The 19,001-nt window shown below is 38.9% G+C and overlaps 1 protein-coding gene across 1 annotated transcript in view; it reads right to left on the reverse strand.

Annotated features, from left to right (window-relative positions):
• The window catches only part of kctd3 (potassium channel tetramerization domain containing 3), a 107,009-nt gene extending 90,447 nt beyond the window's left edge, over nt 1-16,562 (reverse strand). Inside the window, exon 1 of the mRNA XM_073050839.1 lies at nt 16,339-16,562. Coding sequence (XP_072906940.1) covers nt 16,339-16,412 — 74 coding nt within the window. The 5' untranslated portion in view covers nt 16,413-16,562. The remainder of the gene's footprint in view (nt 1-16,338) is intronic.
• Nucleotides 16,563-19,001: the final 2,439 nt, after the last annotated feature.

Consider the following 19,001-nt stretch of genomic DNA (forward strand, 5'->3'; position numbering starts at 1 on the left):
ACGTGTCCCACACCCCTCCCACAGTGCTCCACCCTCGCCATTCTCAACACCGTTTGCTCCCGCCAGATTTATAAACTCGCTCTCCGCTCCACATCCTTTCTTAGATAAGGAGCCAAAAACTGCTCATAATTGTCCAACTAAGGCCTCACCAGTACTTTATAAAGGCTCAACATTACATCCTTACTTTTATATTCTAGTCCACTTGAAGTGAATATGAACATCACATTTGCCTTTGTCACCACTGACTCAATCTGCAAATTAACCTTTAGAGAATTCTGCACAAGGACTCCCAAGTCCCTTTGCACCTCAGATTTTTAAACTTTTCTCTCCATTAAGAAGGAAACTCTTTTATTGGTTGATAAAATTAAAGAGATTGACAAGAAATATTCAACTGGTCCTAGTAAGGAGCTTTACAAACAAAGGGTTGAACTTCAAATGGAACATAGTTTATTACTTACATCTTCGACTGAAAATCAATTAATGAAAACCAGATCTGATTTTTATATACATAGTGATAAATCGGGTAAACTGTTAGCTAATCAATTGAAGAATGCTTTGGTTAAACGCCAAATTATTAAGATTCGTCAGCAGAATGGTGATTTGACAGTTAACCATGATGAGATAAACAAATCTTTTCAAGATTTTTATACCTCCCTGTATCATTCTGAATTCCCTCATGATTATAATATCATGTATGATTTTCTTGGGAAATTGAATTTTCCAAAATTATCATCAGATAATCTTTCAATATTAGAAACTCCTATTACGGATGTAGAAATTAAAGGAGTTATTTCCTCTATGAATTCTGGGAAAGCACCAGGTCCAGATGGGTATACAGTAGAATTTTTTAAATGTTTTTCCTCTACTCTTTCTCCTTGGTTATGCAGGGTTTTTGAAAAAGCAATTAGATTGGGTAATCTGCCACAATCTTTTTATAGAGCTTCCATTTCTTTAATATTGAAGAAAGATAAAGACCCTACTGACTGTGCATCCTATAGACCAATATCCTTATTGAATGTAGATTCCAAGATCTTTTCCAAGTTACTGGCATCCAGGCTGGAGAAGGTATTACCTCAAATTATCTCGGAAGATCAAACTGGTTTTATTAAAAATTGCTATTCTTTTTTCAGTGTTAGGAGATTATTGAATATTGTTTATACTCCTTCACATAGCACCTCAGAATGTGTCATTTCATTAGATGCGGAGAAGGCATTTGATAGAGTTGAATGGCCATACTTATTTACTGTGCTTGAGAAGTTTAATTTTAGTCCGACATTCATTTCCTGGATTAAACTGATCCAGTTTACTCCAGTAGCCTCGGTTTTTACTAACAATCAAAAATCTCCCTTTTTTCGTTTATTTCGGGGTACTAGACAAGGCTGTCCTCTTAGTCCATTATTATTTGATATTGTTTTAGAACCCTTGGCAATTGCTATTAGAGAATCACCGAACATTTTTGGCATTACTCGTGGGACGGATATACATAAGTTATCATTATATGCAGATGATTTATTATTATTTATTTCTGATCCTGAGAAATCCATTCCTGCAGTTACATCATTGTTGGCTCAATTTAGTAATTTCTCCAGGTATAAATTAAATCTTAATAAGAGTGAATTGTTTCCTTTAAATAGACAGGTTCCAATTTATGGAAATTTACCTTTTAAATTAGTTAAGGACTCTTTTATATACTTGGGGATTAAAATCACAAAAAATTATAAGGACTTATTAAAGGTTAATTTTTTACCCTTAAATCGATCAGATTAAATGTTTGTTCACTAAATGGTCACCATTATCTTTATCTCTGATAGGTCAGATTAATGCTATTAAGATGATTATTTTACCCAAGTTTTTATATATATTTCAAGCGGTACCAATTTTTATTCCGAAATCTTTTTTTACTAATGTTGATCCAAAAATTTCCTCATATATATGGCAGAATAAAAATCCTAGATTAGGTAAAAAATATTTACAGAAGGCAAGGAAGGAAGGTGGATTGGCATTGCCTAATTTTAGATTTTATTATTGGGCAGTTAATATCCGATATTTGATATGTTGGTTAAAGGATTGGGATTTATCTTTTAGCCCTCATTGGGTGAACCTGGAAATTAAATCTGTACAAGGATTTTCATTGTGTTCTATTTTAGGGTCTTCTCTTCCCTTTGCTCTTTCTAAATTGCAGAAACGAATTGACAATCCGATAGTTAAACATACTTTACGTATATGGTTTCAATTTCAGAAATTTTTTGGGTTGACTCAGTTTGTTTTAAATATTCCTATTGTATCCAATTTCTTTTTTTATCCTTCTATTATAGACCAAGCTTATTCAGCTTGGAAGACTAAAGGATTACTACGATTTTCTGATTTATTTTTGGATAATTGTTTTATGTCTTTTGAACAATTATCTAATAAATATAATTTGCCTAGATTTCATTTTTTTAGATATTTACAGATTAGGAATTTCTTAAATACTGTACTTCCTACCTTTCCAAACCTTGAGTCTTCAGGTATTTTGGAGAATTTGTTAGAACTAAATCCTTCTCAGAAAGGGGTAATATCAAAACTCTATAATATAATTACGAAGATACGTTCAGAGCCCTTCTATAAGATTTAAAATGATTGGGAAAGAGAACTTAACCTTACTATCCCTATTGAGAATTGGGATAAAATTCTTCAATTAGTCAATTTATCATCTATATGTGCTAAACATTCATTAATACAGTTTAAAGTTGTGCATAGGGCTCATATGTCCAAGGATAAATTGGCTCATTTTTATTCCTATATAAATCCTATTTGTGACAGATGTCATTCTGAGATAGCGTCTTTAACTCATATGTTTTGGTCTTGTCCGCTTTTGAAAAAATATTGGAAAGACATTTTTGATATTATTTCCACGGTATTGAACATTGATTTACAACCTCATCCTATTACTGCAATTTTTGGTTTACCAATGATGGACTCAGTCCATTTATCTTCTTCTGCTTGTCAAATAATTGCATTTCTTACATTAATGGCTAGAAGATCTATTTTGTTGAATTGGAAAGAAATTAATCCTCCTACCGTATTTCATTGGTTTTCTCAAACTATGTTATGTCTAAATTTAGAAAAAATTAGAAGTGTTGTATTTGACCCTTCTATTAAATTTGAAAAGATATGGAGACCATTTACTTAATATTTTCATATGATGTAATGTGACCCTGTTCCAAGCCTATTTGTTTTTCCAGTTTTGATTTTACATATGTTGAGAGGATCGGAGTTGACGACACTGATGATTTTGTATTTTTGTTAGATATTATAAACAGCCCATTTTTTTTCATCATTATTTTTTTTCCTTTTTTTTCTTTTTTTTCCTTATTAGTTATTAGGTTGTTAGATTCGTTTTTCTAGCATAAATTTTTGTTTACTTTTTCTCTTTTTTTAATATATATTATGATATACCTAGTTTTGCTTTGTTTATATGTTACTTGTATTGTTCATGATTTGGGAAGACTCATTTATATTGTAACTATTGCTTATGTATCCTTTCATGTTCAGTTTAAATTTGTATGTTTGTAATCCCTTTATCTATGTATTAATCTTATTATGTTGATATTAATAATAACAATAAAAAGATTGGAAAATAAAATAATTTACATTTTATTTCTTCTATCAAAGTACATGACCAGACACTTCCCAACCCTGTATTCCATTTGCCACTTCTTTGTCCATTCTCCTAACCTGTCTAAGCCTCCTCTACTTCCTCAAAACTACCTGCCCTTCCAGCTATCTTTGTATCGTCCACAAAATTGCCACAATGCCATCAATTCTGTCATCCAAGTTAGTGACATGTAAAGGAAAAAGAAGTGGTCCCAACACAGACCCCTGTGGAACACCACTAGTCAACGGCAGCCAACCATAAAGGGCTCCCTTCAATCCCACTCTTTGCCTCCTGCTAATCAGCCACTGCTTTATTCATTTATCCATGCTAGTATCTTTTCTGTAATACCATGGGTTCTTACCTTGTCAAACAGCCTCATGTGTGGCACCTTGTCAAAGAGCTTTTGAAAATCCAAGTACACAACATCCACCAATTCTCCTTTGTCTATCCTGCTAGTTATTTCTTCAAAGAATTCTAATAGATTTGTCAGGCAAGATTTTCCCTTAAGAAAGCCATGGTGACTATGGCCTATTTTATCATGTGCCCTCACCTCCCCCTAATTTCCCTTCTTCTACTTCTCTCCCTTCATGAAGAGTGGAGTGATATTTGCAATTTTTCATGTCTCCAGAACCATGTCAGAATCAACTGATTCTTGAAAGATCATTACAATGCTTCCACAATTTGTTCACCCACCTCTTTCAGAACCCTGTGGTGAACATCATTCGGTCCAGGTGACTTTTCTACCTTCAGGCCTTTCAGCTTCCCAAGGACCTTCTCCCCAGTAATTACAACTTCACACACTTCTGATCCCTGACACTCTGGAGCTTCCACCATACTGTTAGTGTCTTCCACAATGAAGATGGATGAAAAATACTTATTCAGTTCCTCCGTGATTTCCTCGTCCCCCATTACTACCTCACCACCCCTATTACTACCTTTCCAGTTGTGTAATATCCACTCTTACCGCTCTTTTACACTTTATGTATCGGAAGAAACTTCTGGTATCCTCCTTAGTATTACTGGCCAGCTTACCTTCGTATTCTACCTTTTCTATCATACTTTTTTTAGTTGCCTTCTGTTGGCATTTAAAAGCTTCCCAATCCTCAAATTTCCCACTTTTTTTTTGCTCTATTATATGCTCTCTCTCTCTGGCCTTTAGCTGTCTTTGACTTCTCTCATTAGCCACAGTTGTGTCACCTTGCCTTTAGAATATTTCTTTCTCTTTGTGATGTTTATATACTATGCCTTATGAATTGCTTCCAGAAATTTCAGCCATTACTGCTCTGCCATCATCCCTGCCAGTGTTCTTTTCCAATCAATTCTGGCCAGATCCTCTCTCATGCCTCTGTAATTCCCTTTACTGTAATACTGATGTAGCTGACTTTAACTTCTCCTTCTCAAATTGCAGGGTGAATTTTATCATATTATAATCACCTCTTTCCCCTAAAGGTTACTTTACCTTAAGCTCTCTAATCAACTCCGGTTCATTGCACAACACCCAATCTAGAATAGATGATGCCCTGATGACCTCAACTATGAGCTGCTCTAAAAAGCTATCTCTTAGGCATTCTAGAAATAACACCACTTGAGATCCAGGGCCAACCTGATTTCCCCAATTTACCTGCATATTGAAATCCCACATGACTGTTGTAACACTACCCTTTTGGCAAGCATTTTCTATCTCCCACTGTAGTTTGTGGATGACATCTTTACAACTGTTTGGAGGTCTGTCTATAACTCCTATCAGGGTCTTCTTACACTTGTAGTTCCTTAGCTGTATCCACAACAATTCAACACCTTCTGATCCTATGTCAGCTTTTTCTAATGATTTGATTTCACTTTTAAACAAATAGAGCTGCGCCACCCATTCTGCCGCCTGTCATTTCAGTACAATGTGTATCCTTAGCAATAAGTTCCCAGCTATAATCCTGTTTCAACCAACATTCAGTGATGCCCCCACATCATACATGCTAATCTATAACTGCGCTACAAGTTCATGTACATTATTCCATACACTGTGCACATTCAAATATAACACCTTTAGGCTTGTATTCACCCCTTTTAATTTTGTCCAATGTTTACATTGCAACTTATCCAGCTGACTGCAATTTTGCCCTATGATCATAAGAAATAGGAGCAGCAGTAGGCTCATCTCCACCTATCTGCCTTTTCTCCATAACCCTTAATTCTATCCAACCTTGCCTTAAATATATTTACTGAGATTTACTGAGGTAGCCTCCATTTCTTCACTGGGCAAAGGATTCCATAGATTCACCTCTCTCTGGGAAAAGCAGTTCCTCCCCATCTCCATTCTAAATCAACTCCCCTGAATCTTGAGGCTATGTCCCCTCTCCTTGCTAGCTGTCTCACTACAAACTGCCTCTGTTTGTAAACCAACTACTTCATCCTCAGCACTTTCACTCAAGTTCCCATTCCCCTGCCAAATTAGTTTAAACCCTCCCGAACCACTCTAGCAAACCTACCCGCAAGGATATGGTTCCTCTTGGGTTCAGGTGCAACCCGTCCCTTTTGTACAAGTCGTACCTTCCCCAGAAGAGATCCCAATGATCCATAAATCTGAACCTGCACCAGTTCCTCAGCCATGCATTCACCTGCCAAATCATCCTATTCTTACCTTCATTGGTGCATGGCACAGGGATCAATCCAGAGATTACTATCGTGGAGGTCCTGTTTTTCAGCTTTCTACCTCGCTCCCTAAAATCTCTTTTCAGGATTTCCTCACCTTTTCTGCCTATGTCACTGGTGCCAGTATGTACCAAGACCTCTGGATGCTTCCCCTCCCCCAGTAGAATGCTATGGACCCAATCCGAGACATCCCTGACCATTGCACTTGGAAGGCAACATACTATCCCAGTGTCTCTATCTCGCCGACAGAATCTTGTCTCTGTTCCTCTGACTATGGAATCTCCTATCACCACTGCATTCCTCTTCTCACTACAAATTTTGGATACAAATGATAATCTTTTGTTTTGACTTTCAGGCCTTTGCATTAATTGATAACTTGAGGCTTTAGATTTTAATTGCATTTGGTTTCCAGTTGCTTCGCAAGAGTGGAATCCAATACAGTGCCTATAAAAAAGTATTCACTCCCCCCACCAGAAGTTTCCATGTTTTATTGTTTCACGACAATGAAACACAGTGAATTTAATTTGACTTTTTTTCACACTGATCAATAGAAAAAAGACTCTTTCAAGTCAAAGTTAAAACAGATCTCTACAAAATGATCTAAATTAAATACAAATATAAAACTTAAAATAAATAATTGCATAAGTATTCACCCCCTTCAAGTCAGTGTTTAGTAGTTGCACCTTTGGCAGCAAATACAGCCTTGAGTCTGTCTGGATAAGTTGCCATCAGCTTTGCACATCTGGACATTGCAATTTTCCCCCATTCTTCATTATTCTTTACAAAACTGCTCGAGCTCTGTCAGATTGCATGGGGATTGTGAATGAACAGCCCTTTACAAATCCAGCCACAAACTTGGCCACTCCACGACATTAATTTTGTTGTTTTTGAGCCATTCCCGTGTATCTTGGGCTTTATGTTTGAGGTCATTGTCTTGCTAGAAAACAAATTCTCTCAAACGTCGCATTCTCTTGCAGACTGCATCAGGTTTTCCTCCAGGATTTCCCTGTACTTTGCCACATTCATTTTACCCTCCACCTTAACAAGCCTTCCGGGGCCTGCTGCAGTAAAGCACCCCAACAGCATGAGGCAGCCACCACCATGCTTCACGGTAAGGATAGTATGTTATTGATGATATGCATTGTTTGGCTTCGCCAAATACAGGTGTTCCCCGCCCCCCCCCCCCCCACAAAGGTAGAGCGTTCCTATGAAACCATTCTTAAGCCAAAATAGTGTAAAGAACCATTAATTTATATGGGAAAAATTTTGTAAAAGCAAAAATCCTCTTTGTAATGTGAAAACAGGTTAATAATGTAGGTCTTTTGTAAAAGCAAAGTGGCGTAAAGCAAACATTCGTAAAGCGGGGGACACCTGTATAGCATTTAGACTTCAGAAAGTTCAACTCTGGTTTATTCAGACCTTCAAACCTTCTTCCAGCTGACTTCAGTCTCCAACATGCCCTCTGGCAAACTCTATCCAAGTCTTCATGCAAGTTTTCTCAACAATGACTTTCTCTTTGCCACTTTCCCGTGAAGCTGCGACTGGTCGAGCACTCAGGCAGCAGTTGTTGTATGCGCAGTTTCTCCCATCTCAGCCACTAAAGCTTGTAACTCCTCCAGAGTTGTCATAGGTCTGTTGATGGCCTCCCTCATTTGTCCCCCTGCATGGTCACTCAGTTTTTGAGGACAACCTGCTCTATGCAGATTTACAGCTGTGCAATATTCTTCCCATTTCCTGATGATTGACTTAACTGTACTCTAAAGGGTATTCAGTGACTTGGAAATTCCTGTGTATCCATCTCCGGACTTGTGCTTTTCAATAACTTTTTCGCACAGAAAGTGGGGAGGAGCACCAGGGGGATGTGATAAGGTGAGAGGGGAAATGGAAATAGGGAATGGTGAAGGAAGGGAGGCATTACTGGAAGTTTAAGAAACTGATGTTCATGTCATCAGGTGGAAGGCTACCCAGACAGAATATAAGGTGTTGCTCCTCCAACGTGTGACCTCATCACAGTAGTAGAGGAGGCCATGGACTGACATGTCAGAATGGGAATAGGAGTGGAATTAAAATGGGTGGCTACCGGGAGATCCCACTTCTTCTGGCGGACAGTGCGTAAGTGCTCACTGCAGTGGGTCTCACCAATATACAGGAGGTCAGACTGTGAGCATCAGATACAGTTGATGACCCCAAAAGACTCACAGGTGAAGTGTCACCTCACCCCAAAGGACTGTTTAAGGCCCTGAATGGTAGTGAGGAAAGAGGTATAGCACTTGTTCCACTTGCAAGGTTAAGTGACAGGAGGGAGATCAATGGAGAAGGATGAATGGACAAGGGAGTCACTGAGAAAGTGATCCCGGTGGAAAGCAGAAAACTGGGGTGGATGGAAAGTTGTGCTTGGTGGTGGGATCCTGTTGCAGATAGCAGAAGATAGAGAAATATGTGTTGGATGCGGAGGCTGGTGGGGTGGTGGGTGAGGACAAGAGAACCCTATGACTGGTGGGGTTGGGGGAGGAAAGAGTGAGAGCAGTTGAGCACGAAATGGAAGAGATACATTGAGGGTAGCATTGATGGTGGAGGAAGGGAAGCCCCTTTCTTTGAAAAAAGAGAACATCCCCTTAGTTCTCAAATGAAGCACCTCATTCTGAGAGCAGATGCAGCAGAAACAGAAGAATTGAGAGAAGGGGATGGCGTTTTCCTCCCCTCCTTTACCATACCCATTTCCCACTCTCACCTTATCACCTCCCTCTGGTGTTCCTCCACCTTTTCTTTCTTCCATGGCCTTCTGTCGTCTTCTACCAGATTCCCCCTTCTCCAGCCCTGTATCTTTCACCAATCAACTTCCCAGTTCTTTGCTTCACCCCTCCCCCTGCCAGTTTCACCTATCAACTTGTGTTTCTCCCTCACCTCCCCCACCTTCTAAATCTGACTCCTCGTTTTTTCTCCAATCTTGACGAAGGGTCTGAGCCCGAAACATCAACCATACTCTTTTCCATAAGTGTCGCCTGGCCTTCTGAGCTCCTCCAGCATTTTAGACCATAAGATATAAAAGCAGAATCAGGCCATTTGGCCCATCAAATCTGCTCCGCCATTCAATCATGGTTGATCCTTCCCCATCTCAGCCCCACTTTTGTGTGTGTTACATGTAGAGATCTGCTTTCACTTTGACGCAAAAGTATTTTTTTAATCTGTTGATCAGTGTCATTAAATCTACTGTGATTCAATGTTGTAAAACAATATGAAAACTTCCAAGGGGGTGAACACTTCTTATAGGTACTGTGTAACCCAGCAACTGCTTGCAGCTTGAATTCTAATGTGACTGCATGATGGCATAAAGGTGAGCAATTACTGGAAAAAAAAAGGTTAAATTTGCAACTGAGCTGTATATCAGTTTACTATTTTGTCTCTTCCAACAAAAATATTCCTGGAAAGGAGAGGCCAAGTTATTAAAACAGGATAAAAGTACAGGACTCCTCAGGTTATAAATGATGGAATTTAAGGAGATCTAACTTTATAAACTCTTCCATATATTTTTCAAATAATTTTTCAACCTACCAATAACAGTAATAAAAGATTTAACTGTATTCATTAGTAACTAGATACAGTACATATTTCATTAGTTTAATTATGGGTAGTGTTCAAGTGATTATTGAGTGAAATGAAAAAGTTATAGCAAGTCACAAACATGAGAATACTGCAGATACCGGAAATCCAAGCAACACACACGAAATACTGGAGGAGGAACTTAGCAGACCAGGCAGTACATGGATGCTGTAAACAGTCAAAGTTTTCAGCCAGTAGCCTACCAGTCTACTAACTGACACACCTTTGGGTGTTGAAGCAAATCAGAGCACCTGAAGGAAACCACTTGTTTGTGTGGTGCAGGGAGAACTTGCAAATTCCACACAGACAGCATCTAAAGAAAGGATCAAATCCAGGTTACTGGAGCTGTGCAAGACCAACTTCAATTTCTATACTACAGTGCAGCCCGATTAATTATTTGAATTCAAGTTCCCTTATTAAAAGAAGTGATCAGAACTCGGATTGCTAGATCAACAATCCAAAATGCTGAACTATTTTTAAGTAACGTAATCATGCTAACAAACCCTGAAGGATTCTTTATAAACAACTTTTTTTTCTTTCCCTTTTCCCCGCCAGAGAATTTTTACCTTCAGCTGGGGAAATGCCACCAAACAGAGACGCAAGATACTGCAGAGTTGGAATATGAAGCAACTCAGTCTGCTGGAGGAACTCAGCATGTTTTACAACATTTGCTGAAGGAAAAATGAATTGATGATGCAAGTTTTCAAACTGAAACATCAATAATTTCCCTATGATATCACCCATCCTCCAAGAATGTTGCTCAACTGCTGAGTTGCCCCAGCAGATAGTCTGAGATGGTATTAAGTTGGATTTGCCAGCAACACTAGTTTTGCTAACAGTTTTATATTGCAATAAATACCCCACCTCCAAAAAATGTTTGCTCATGTGAAATTGACGCAGGATGCTAATTTTCCTCTAAAAGTAAGAAAGTCTAGACAAGGCAAATCAAGAATCTCCACAACTACTACAACTTCTTAAAAGGATTTATAAGTGAGGTGATCAACTAGTGACCCCTGATGACTTGGGGGAACTGCAGCTAAAGTCTTTAAGTAAGGACTCAACTCCTACTGGTGTCTATCAAGCCCTCAAGCCTGTTCAAGAAGGACCATCATGGGCCTTGACTATTCTCTGATTGGTATTATCTGCAATTCCAAAAAAATCACTTTTTAAAGCACCAATGTCTTGTAAGATTTTTGAATCTCCATAAATACTTCAAGCTATGCAACAGGGTTTCCCAACCTTTGTTATGCCATGGACTAATGCCATTAGGCAAAGGGTCTGTATATCCCAGGTTGGGAACCACTGCTTTGGAGGGTCTCGACATAAAACACTGACTATCTCTTTGCCTTCAGCTTTTGTTTTGTCCTAGATTTTATTCTTGTTGAAGACAAACATGCATGCAAGAACTAGACAGATTCTTAGCTGTGACTGAGTGATTTTGAGAATGGACAAGGAGAAATTATGCTCATCTTCCTGACTGGGGTGAGAGTAAACTTCGGGCCTTATGAGATTAAAGTGCATAGCCAGTTCTCTGAACAAAAATATTCAACATTTATGTAGAAATACAAAAAATTATATAACTATCTGGCTGACAGATTTTCTTTTTATATATAAAATGCAAGATTTCCAATTATAGCAGTCACTATTTGCTGTAACTACATCTTTTCTTAAGTGTAAACTGGTTTCAGTAGAAGGGACATTTTCTCCTAATCCCATAAGAAAATACTGAACCTTCTAAGTTTACAAAATTATGCACTGATATTTCTCCGAGCACTAAACTACAGTCTTCAATTGGGTGAAAATAAATTAGATTTCTTAGGCAATTACCTCCCTCCTACAGAGACTAAACAATGAAGTTTTTACATTCTCACATCTACGAAACAGCGAGAGCTCATATCCAGAACAATCATTTTTTCCGAGGAAATAAACTATCAATTGACTACAAGGTGCTGTTACAGCAATCTTTTCAGAACTAGCTGTACCATTTAACAAAAGATTTCTTTCCACAATTAAGATATGGGTTATAAGTCTATATTTTGAAAAAAATTTAGCTCCGTTTATTATATTTTAAATGTTATATTCTATCATGAATTTAGAATATAACATTTTCAAAATGTATCAAAAAAATCTTCTGAACACCACAGAAAGGCACAAAATGTAAACAGGGACCTTACAGTAATTACTGATTCAAGCTTTTCCAACATTCCAGCACATTATGCATTAATTTGCAGCACTACACAATTCATTCTACTCGGGACAGTTCAATTTCTGCTCAGTAATGTTGACTGGTTACTAAAGCCTGCTTTATAATGATCATATAGCTGCTACAATGAGAAACCTTTTAATGTTTTCTGAAATATTCCACTAAAGCCAATTTTGTTTTGGTTATGTTCGATGTGAGGGAACCTAGCATTAGACTAGACCTCGACCAATTTGAAATGTCCAGAACAATCACTTTACGAGTGAAGATGGCATTGCTAACAAATCCGTAAAGTTCTTTCTGCTTTTACCCCAACATAGCTCAACAATGTCACAAATATGGAGGATTTATTCAACTACACTTGCTGCTGTATCAATAACATTTGCCTTTTTTACACATCGAAATATCCTCTAGCTTCCAAATAAAGAGAACATCCGTGTTTAATTAATGACAGCTGTACCCCACTGGCCGAGACCCATGATCAGCTGGACTAAGACTGCCAAACTCGTTTCACATCGAACTTAAACCCTGCTGACCCAGAAGACTGTGAGCTCATTAGTCTGGCCTGCCTTTAAAATGAGTACAGGGTGAAATCTTCCTGTCTCAATTACTGCATAAACCAGCTCTGGGAAACAATTGCTTTGTTCACTATGTAATCACCAGTATTTTAATACCCCTGTACATCCACTCATAACAGGACTCTCCATGTGTGGATTCTGAGAAGATTATTACCAATTGCATATAACCTGATAAAATCCATGCACTTTAGACTCCTGTAGCACAACAAAAAATGATGTACAATAACCATTAGTACTTGCAATTGCTCATGCATCCAGTAAATACAAATGGCTCTAATACACAAGAGGGTCATCAAGGGATAGAGAAAGCAGAATAGTGAATCAAGGGAATTGTTTATTGTAATCTCTCGGTTTTACTATCAACCAGTTCACAATTTTGTTTATCTTCAATTGCAAGAAACTTTATTTAGAAAGCAACACAGCTTGGAAAACTGACAACACCCAACCAGTGACCACTTTTTGATACTTACTCTCCAACAGCTTGATGCTGCTTTTAAACATGACCATCTGCAATATTTGTAGAAAGACCGAAAACTCTCTGGTCCTAGACTCACCCACTATAGGAAAACATGCCCTCTAATTTGGCCTTTCAATATTTGTTGTGTTTTTAAATGAAATTCCCCCTCATTCTTCTACCTGCAAGTACAGGCCAAAGTCCATCAAACAAACCCCATTCATTAACCTTTTCATTCCCAGGATCATTCTCATGAATCTCCTCTAGACCCTGTCCAATGTCGGCACATCTTTTCTTAGATAAGGGGCCCAAAGCTGCTCACGATACTCCGTGCAATCTGACCAATGCCTTATAAAGCCTCAAACTTGCTTTTATATTCTAGTCCCCTCGAAATGAATGCTAACATTACATTTACCTTCCTTACAACCAACTAAACCTGCAAGTTAACCTTTAGGGAATCCTGTACTAGGCCTCCCAAGTCTTTTTACATCACTGATTTTTGAATTTTCTCCACATTTAGAAAACAGACAATGCCTTTATTCCTTCTCCCAAAGTGCATGACCATAAGCTTCCCTACACTATATTGCATCTACCACTTTGCCCATTTCCCCAATCTGTCCAAGTCCTTCTACAGACTCCCTGGTTCGTTAACAATACCTGGCCCTCTACCTATCATCATCTCAGCTGCAAACCCGGTGACAAAGCAATCAATTCCATCATCCAAATCGCTGTCATATAACATGAAAAGAAGCAGTCCCAATACTGATCCCTGCTGAACACCACTTTTTGGTAGTCAACCAGAACAGACCCCTTTATTCCAACTCTGCCTCCGGTCAGTCAGCCAATGTTCTACCACGCTAATATCTTCCTATAATACTCTTATTTTGTTAAGTAGCCTCACATGCGGCACCTTGTCAAAGGCCTTCTGAAAATCCATGTAAACAACATCCTCTGACTCTCCTTTGTCTATCCTGCTTGTTATTTCCTCAAAGAATTCCAACAGTTTTATCAGGCAAGATTTCCCCTTACGGAAACCATGCTGACTTTGGCCTTCTTTATCATATGCCTCCAAGTAGCCTGAAACCTCATCCTAAATAATGGACTCCAACATCTTCCCAACCATTGAAGTCAAGCTAACTTGCCTATAACAGTAATTTCCTCTCTTCTGCTTCCATCCCTACTTCAAAGTGGAGTGACGTTTGAAATTTTTCTGTCCTCCGGAACCATTCCAGAATCTTGTGATTCTTGAAAAATCATTATAAATAACTCCACAATCTTTTCAGCAACCTCTTTCAGAACCCTGGGTTGTAGTCCATCTGTTCCAGGTGACTTATCTACTTTAAGACTTTTCATCTTCCCAAGCACCTTCTCCTTAGTAATACCAACTACACTTACCTCTGCCCCCTTATTTTACGCTCTTGAATTTTTGGCATACTGCTGGTGTCTTCCACAGTCAAAACTGATGCAAAAATACTTATTAAGTTCATATGCCATTTCTTTGTCCCTCATTACTACCTCTCCAGCAGCATTTTCCAGTGGTCCAATCTCCACTCTCACCTCACTTTTTATTTTTTAAATATCGGGAAAAAAACCTCGTTTACCTTCATACTTCATCATTCTTCTCCTTATAGATGTTTTAGTTGCCTTCTGTTTGTTTTTAAAAGTTTCCCAATCTTCTAACTTCTAGCAATTTTTGCTATATTATATGCTCCCCCTTTTGATTTTATGCTTTCTTTCACTTCCCTTGTCAGCCACAGTTGACTCATCCTTTAAGAATATTTCTTCAACTTTAGGGTGTTTCTATCCTGCAACTTCTGAAATGCACCCAGAAATTCTAGCCATTGCTAGTGTTCCCTGCTAGTATTTCCCTTCCAAACAACTTTGACAAGCTCCCCTCTCGTGCTTCTATAATTCACTTTACTCCACTGTAATGGTAACACATCTGACTTTGGCCTCTCCCTTTCTTGCTGCAGGGTGAATTCTATCATACTACAATCACTGCCTCCGAAGGATTCCTTTAGTTTCGGTTCCCTCATAAAATCTAGGGACACAACACCCAATCCAAAATTGCCTTTCCCTTCATGGGCTCAAACACAAGTTGCTCTAAAAAGCCATCTGGTAGGCATTCTACAAATTCCAATTTTTGGGAGCCAGCACCAATCTGATTTTCCCAATCTACCTGCACATTGAAATCCCAATCACTATTATAACATTGCTCTTTTTACATGTAATTTCTATCTCCCATTGTAATTTGTAGCCCACATCCTGGCTACTGTTCAGAGGCCTGTCAGGGTACTTTTACCCCTGCAGTTTTGTAACTCTACCTAATTCTACACCTTCCAATACAATGTCATTTCTTTCTAAGGATTTGATTTCATTTTTCAATAAGGTTCTTTATTTCTCTAAAAGAGTCCAGTTTGGTTTTCTATAATCATTCCCTATAGTCATGTACTGTTAAAAATTGATTACAATGTATTTTTACACCCTTCTAAACCAAATGAAATGAAGCAATTTGGAGAAACAGCAGGAATAGACACATGGCAGGCTATGATTTAAATGGAAGAACTGACTTAATGTCAAGTCACATTATTTGTTTTAAATGCCCCATGTAGGATGTTCAAATCATTTTACATCTATTTTAATGTGGGAAATGTGCGTGCAACAAGCTCCTGCAAATAAAATGATCAAAGCCTATAGATATTTTTCAATAATGTTGGATAGGGGATAAATAATGACCAGGAAATATCTTTCTTCAAAAGAATTCTATGCAAGTGTACTTTTACATACACCTGAGAAAACAAAGCGTCAAAAGGCTGCTGATACTGCACAGTACTTCTTATGTTAGGCTAGAGCTTGGGAGCAAACTCGAAAGAATTCTATGCAAGTGTACTTTTATATACACCTGAGGAAACAAAGCGTCAAAAGGCTGCTGATACTGCACAGTACTTCTTATGTTAGGCTAGAGTTTGGGAGCAAACTCTGGGGCGGAATGTCAAGAACGAAAGAGCCAAGCACTGTGTCACAGCTGACATCGTCTGTTGAGGGTCCCCGGGGAGATTACAGTGTTAACGAGCTAATTAAGAGATTCGAGGGTAGGGAGGATCCCACCCGTTAGTTATACAGATTCTCGTCCCCGGCCCAAATTCCAGCCAACCCCTCCCCACCCGTAGCGACGCGTTCCTCCGTTCCACTCGCCTGGTGCCAGGCCAGCCCCCCACCTTACCTGGTGCCGCCCACGTTCAGCTGGATGATCTCGCCAGCCGCTGCCGCCGCGAAGTTGCTACAGTTCCCTGCCATTCTTGCCCCCACGCCACTCAGCTGAGCCCAGCCTCGGTGAGCGGAGCTGCTGCTCTACATCACGATCTCCCCCGCAGGCATCTCACAGAGGCCCGGGCCCAGCTGCAGGCGCACGGCCGCTCCCCCACGCCCGCCCGTTCGCCGGGCGCAGTCGCGTCACAGCGCCCCAGCCGCTCGAGCAGACACACTGCACCTCTGCTGGTCGCCCGCTCTCTACGCCCACCAGCCTTCGCTTCACTTCCCATTTGAAACTCAAGCAGACGTCTGTATTTTCACAAGCACAAGAGGATGCTCTATATTTCTGTATCTGTGTTGCTTCATCTTTTTAATCCCAGACTATATTATTTGTATGGGATTTTTTCTCCTGATTGAAAATATACCAACATTTATGTTTGTAAAGTAATGGAGAGTAAAATTGTTGTGTAATAACTTGACATCATCGCGATATTGCAGCGTGAAAGTAGTTGTAAATTTGTCAAGTATAACTTTTAATACATTGTTTTACCAGATACTGATAATATGGGCAATGACTTTCAATTCAGTAAGAGTGTAAAATTCTGACATTGTCCTGTGTACTGTATACTGTAGCGTAACAGTAATAGTAAATATATCAGGTATAACTTTTAATGTTTTGCCAGACATTACTGAATATGGGTGGGGGCGTAAATTGCTATGTAATAGTAAAACTAAAGAACTAATTACAGTACTGATTTCATGAAGGGAAAGGAGAGCAATTATCCCTGGGGGATCAACAGTTTTTAATTCCTGAGCATTAACAGATCAGATGACCCGTCCTGGACCCAGTCCATAGATGCAATCACAAGGAAGGTGCGTCAGTTTAACTTTTTTCGGAAACTAAGAAGGTTTGGAACGATACTGAACACCAACTAACTTCTACAGGTGCACTGTTAAAATTATCCTGCTTGGTTGCATCATGGGCTGTGATGGCAATTCTAAAGAACAGGAAAATAAGAAACAGCAGTGAATTGTGAACTCAGCCCAACACATCACAGCACATCTCTCCCCACCATGGGAAGTACCTATGTGAGATGCTGCCTGCAAAGATTGCCACCATCCGGGCCATGCCATCTTCTTGCGGCTGCCATTAGGCAGCTGGTACAGTAACCTGAAATCCCACACCACCAGGTTCAAGGACAGGTGCTTCCCTTCCACCATTTGGCTTTTGAACCAGCCTACACAACCACAAATGCAATCACTAACTCGGTATAGCAATCATGACCACTTTGCACTACGATGGATTTTCTTGTGTTATAATTGTATTCTTTCTTGTTAAAATTGTTTTTAATCTATGCTTATGGTTTTGTCTAGTGAATAGTGCATATCTGATGCTATGCGCCTATGATAATGCTACAAGTAAGTTTTTCATTGCAGTGTATATGTGTACTTGGACAGCTGGCAATACATTTGACTTTGACACTGTCCTGATGCTGTACTGTGAATGTAATTTTAAACATAGCAGTCATAACTTTTAATGTGTTGTTGTACCAAACATGATCATCTTTTGATCATTAACTTTCAATAAATAAGGTCTGACATTTTCCTAATACCACTGTGTGAATATAATTGTAAATATATAAGGTATAATTTTAACATTGTTGCACCAGAGGCAACCATCTGTTGAATATTGACTTTCAATACAATAGACTTCATTGGTAAATGCACCGCTTTCATATAAAAGCTCACAACAGTGTGGAAGGACCTCACCGGCTAATACTACTCACCCATTCATCAGTACCCTGTGCCCCATCTGTGTAAGAGTTGATGGTTCCCAAACTGGCCTCCATTGCAACTCACATAGCCAGAGCGGAATCAATGCATCCTTTTTCCTCAGATACTGCCTAGGAAGTAAAAGAAAGACTATTCTCAGTATGCAGAACACTGAAGAGTTCGCAGATAAGGAGTTCAGGAAGTGGCTAGCTAAGGAAGTTACAAGGCAGTGATCAAGTGCAAAGACAAGTGCAAGTATGTGTTCTGAAAAGAGGGATGATGAAAAAGTTGAAAAATAAATTTATTATCCAAGTACATATATGTAACCATATACTACCTTGTGATTCATTTTCTTGCATGCAATTACAGAAAAAAATAAACAAGGGCTGACAGTCAGGCAGATACATTAGTGAGATATGTAAATATCAGCTAGATCAGCCATCTGTCCTTTATCTAGAATGACTGGAAGTATTTCTCAGGGTACAATTATCATGGAGATAACTGAAGAGCACACAGAACAGAGCAAAGGAGCATATGCAAAAAGAGGAAGATTAGGTTGTGGTTTGGCTGGAGACATTACTATTAGAATGTATGAACTGAGGGAATATATGAACGAATTGAGCCTGCTCCACTGTTTAAAAAGATCATAGTTGATGTTTCAGAATCATATCTACCTGCAAAAGCTGTTGAGATCTACTAGTGCCATAAGTTACAGATGAAGATCACATACAAAGATGTTGCAAAAATCTAATGGGATATATTAATCCAGTGGAGTCAAATGTTTCTAGAGTTGCAAGTTTAGAGCATCAATCAAGATCAGGTCAGCAAATATGAGATCCGTCACAAAGATACAATTTCCAA

Source organism: Hemitrygon akajei, chromosome 7, assembly GCF_048418815.1.
Source record: "Hemitrygon akajei chromosome 7, sHemAka1.3, whole genome shotgun sequence".
Lineage (NCBI taxonomy): Eukaryota > Metazoa > Chordata > Chondrichthyes > Myliobatiformes > Dasyatidae > Hemitrygon > Hemitrygon akajei.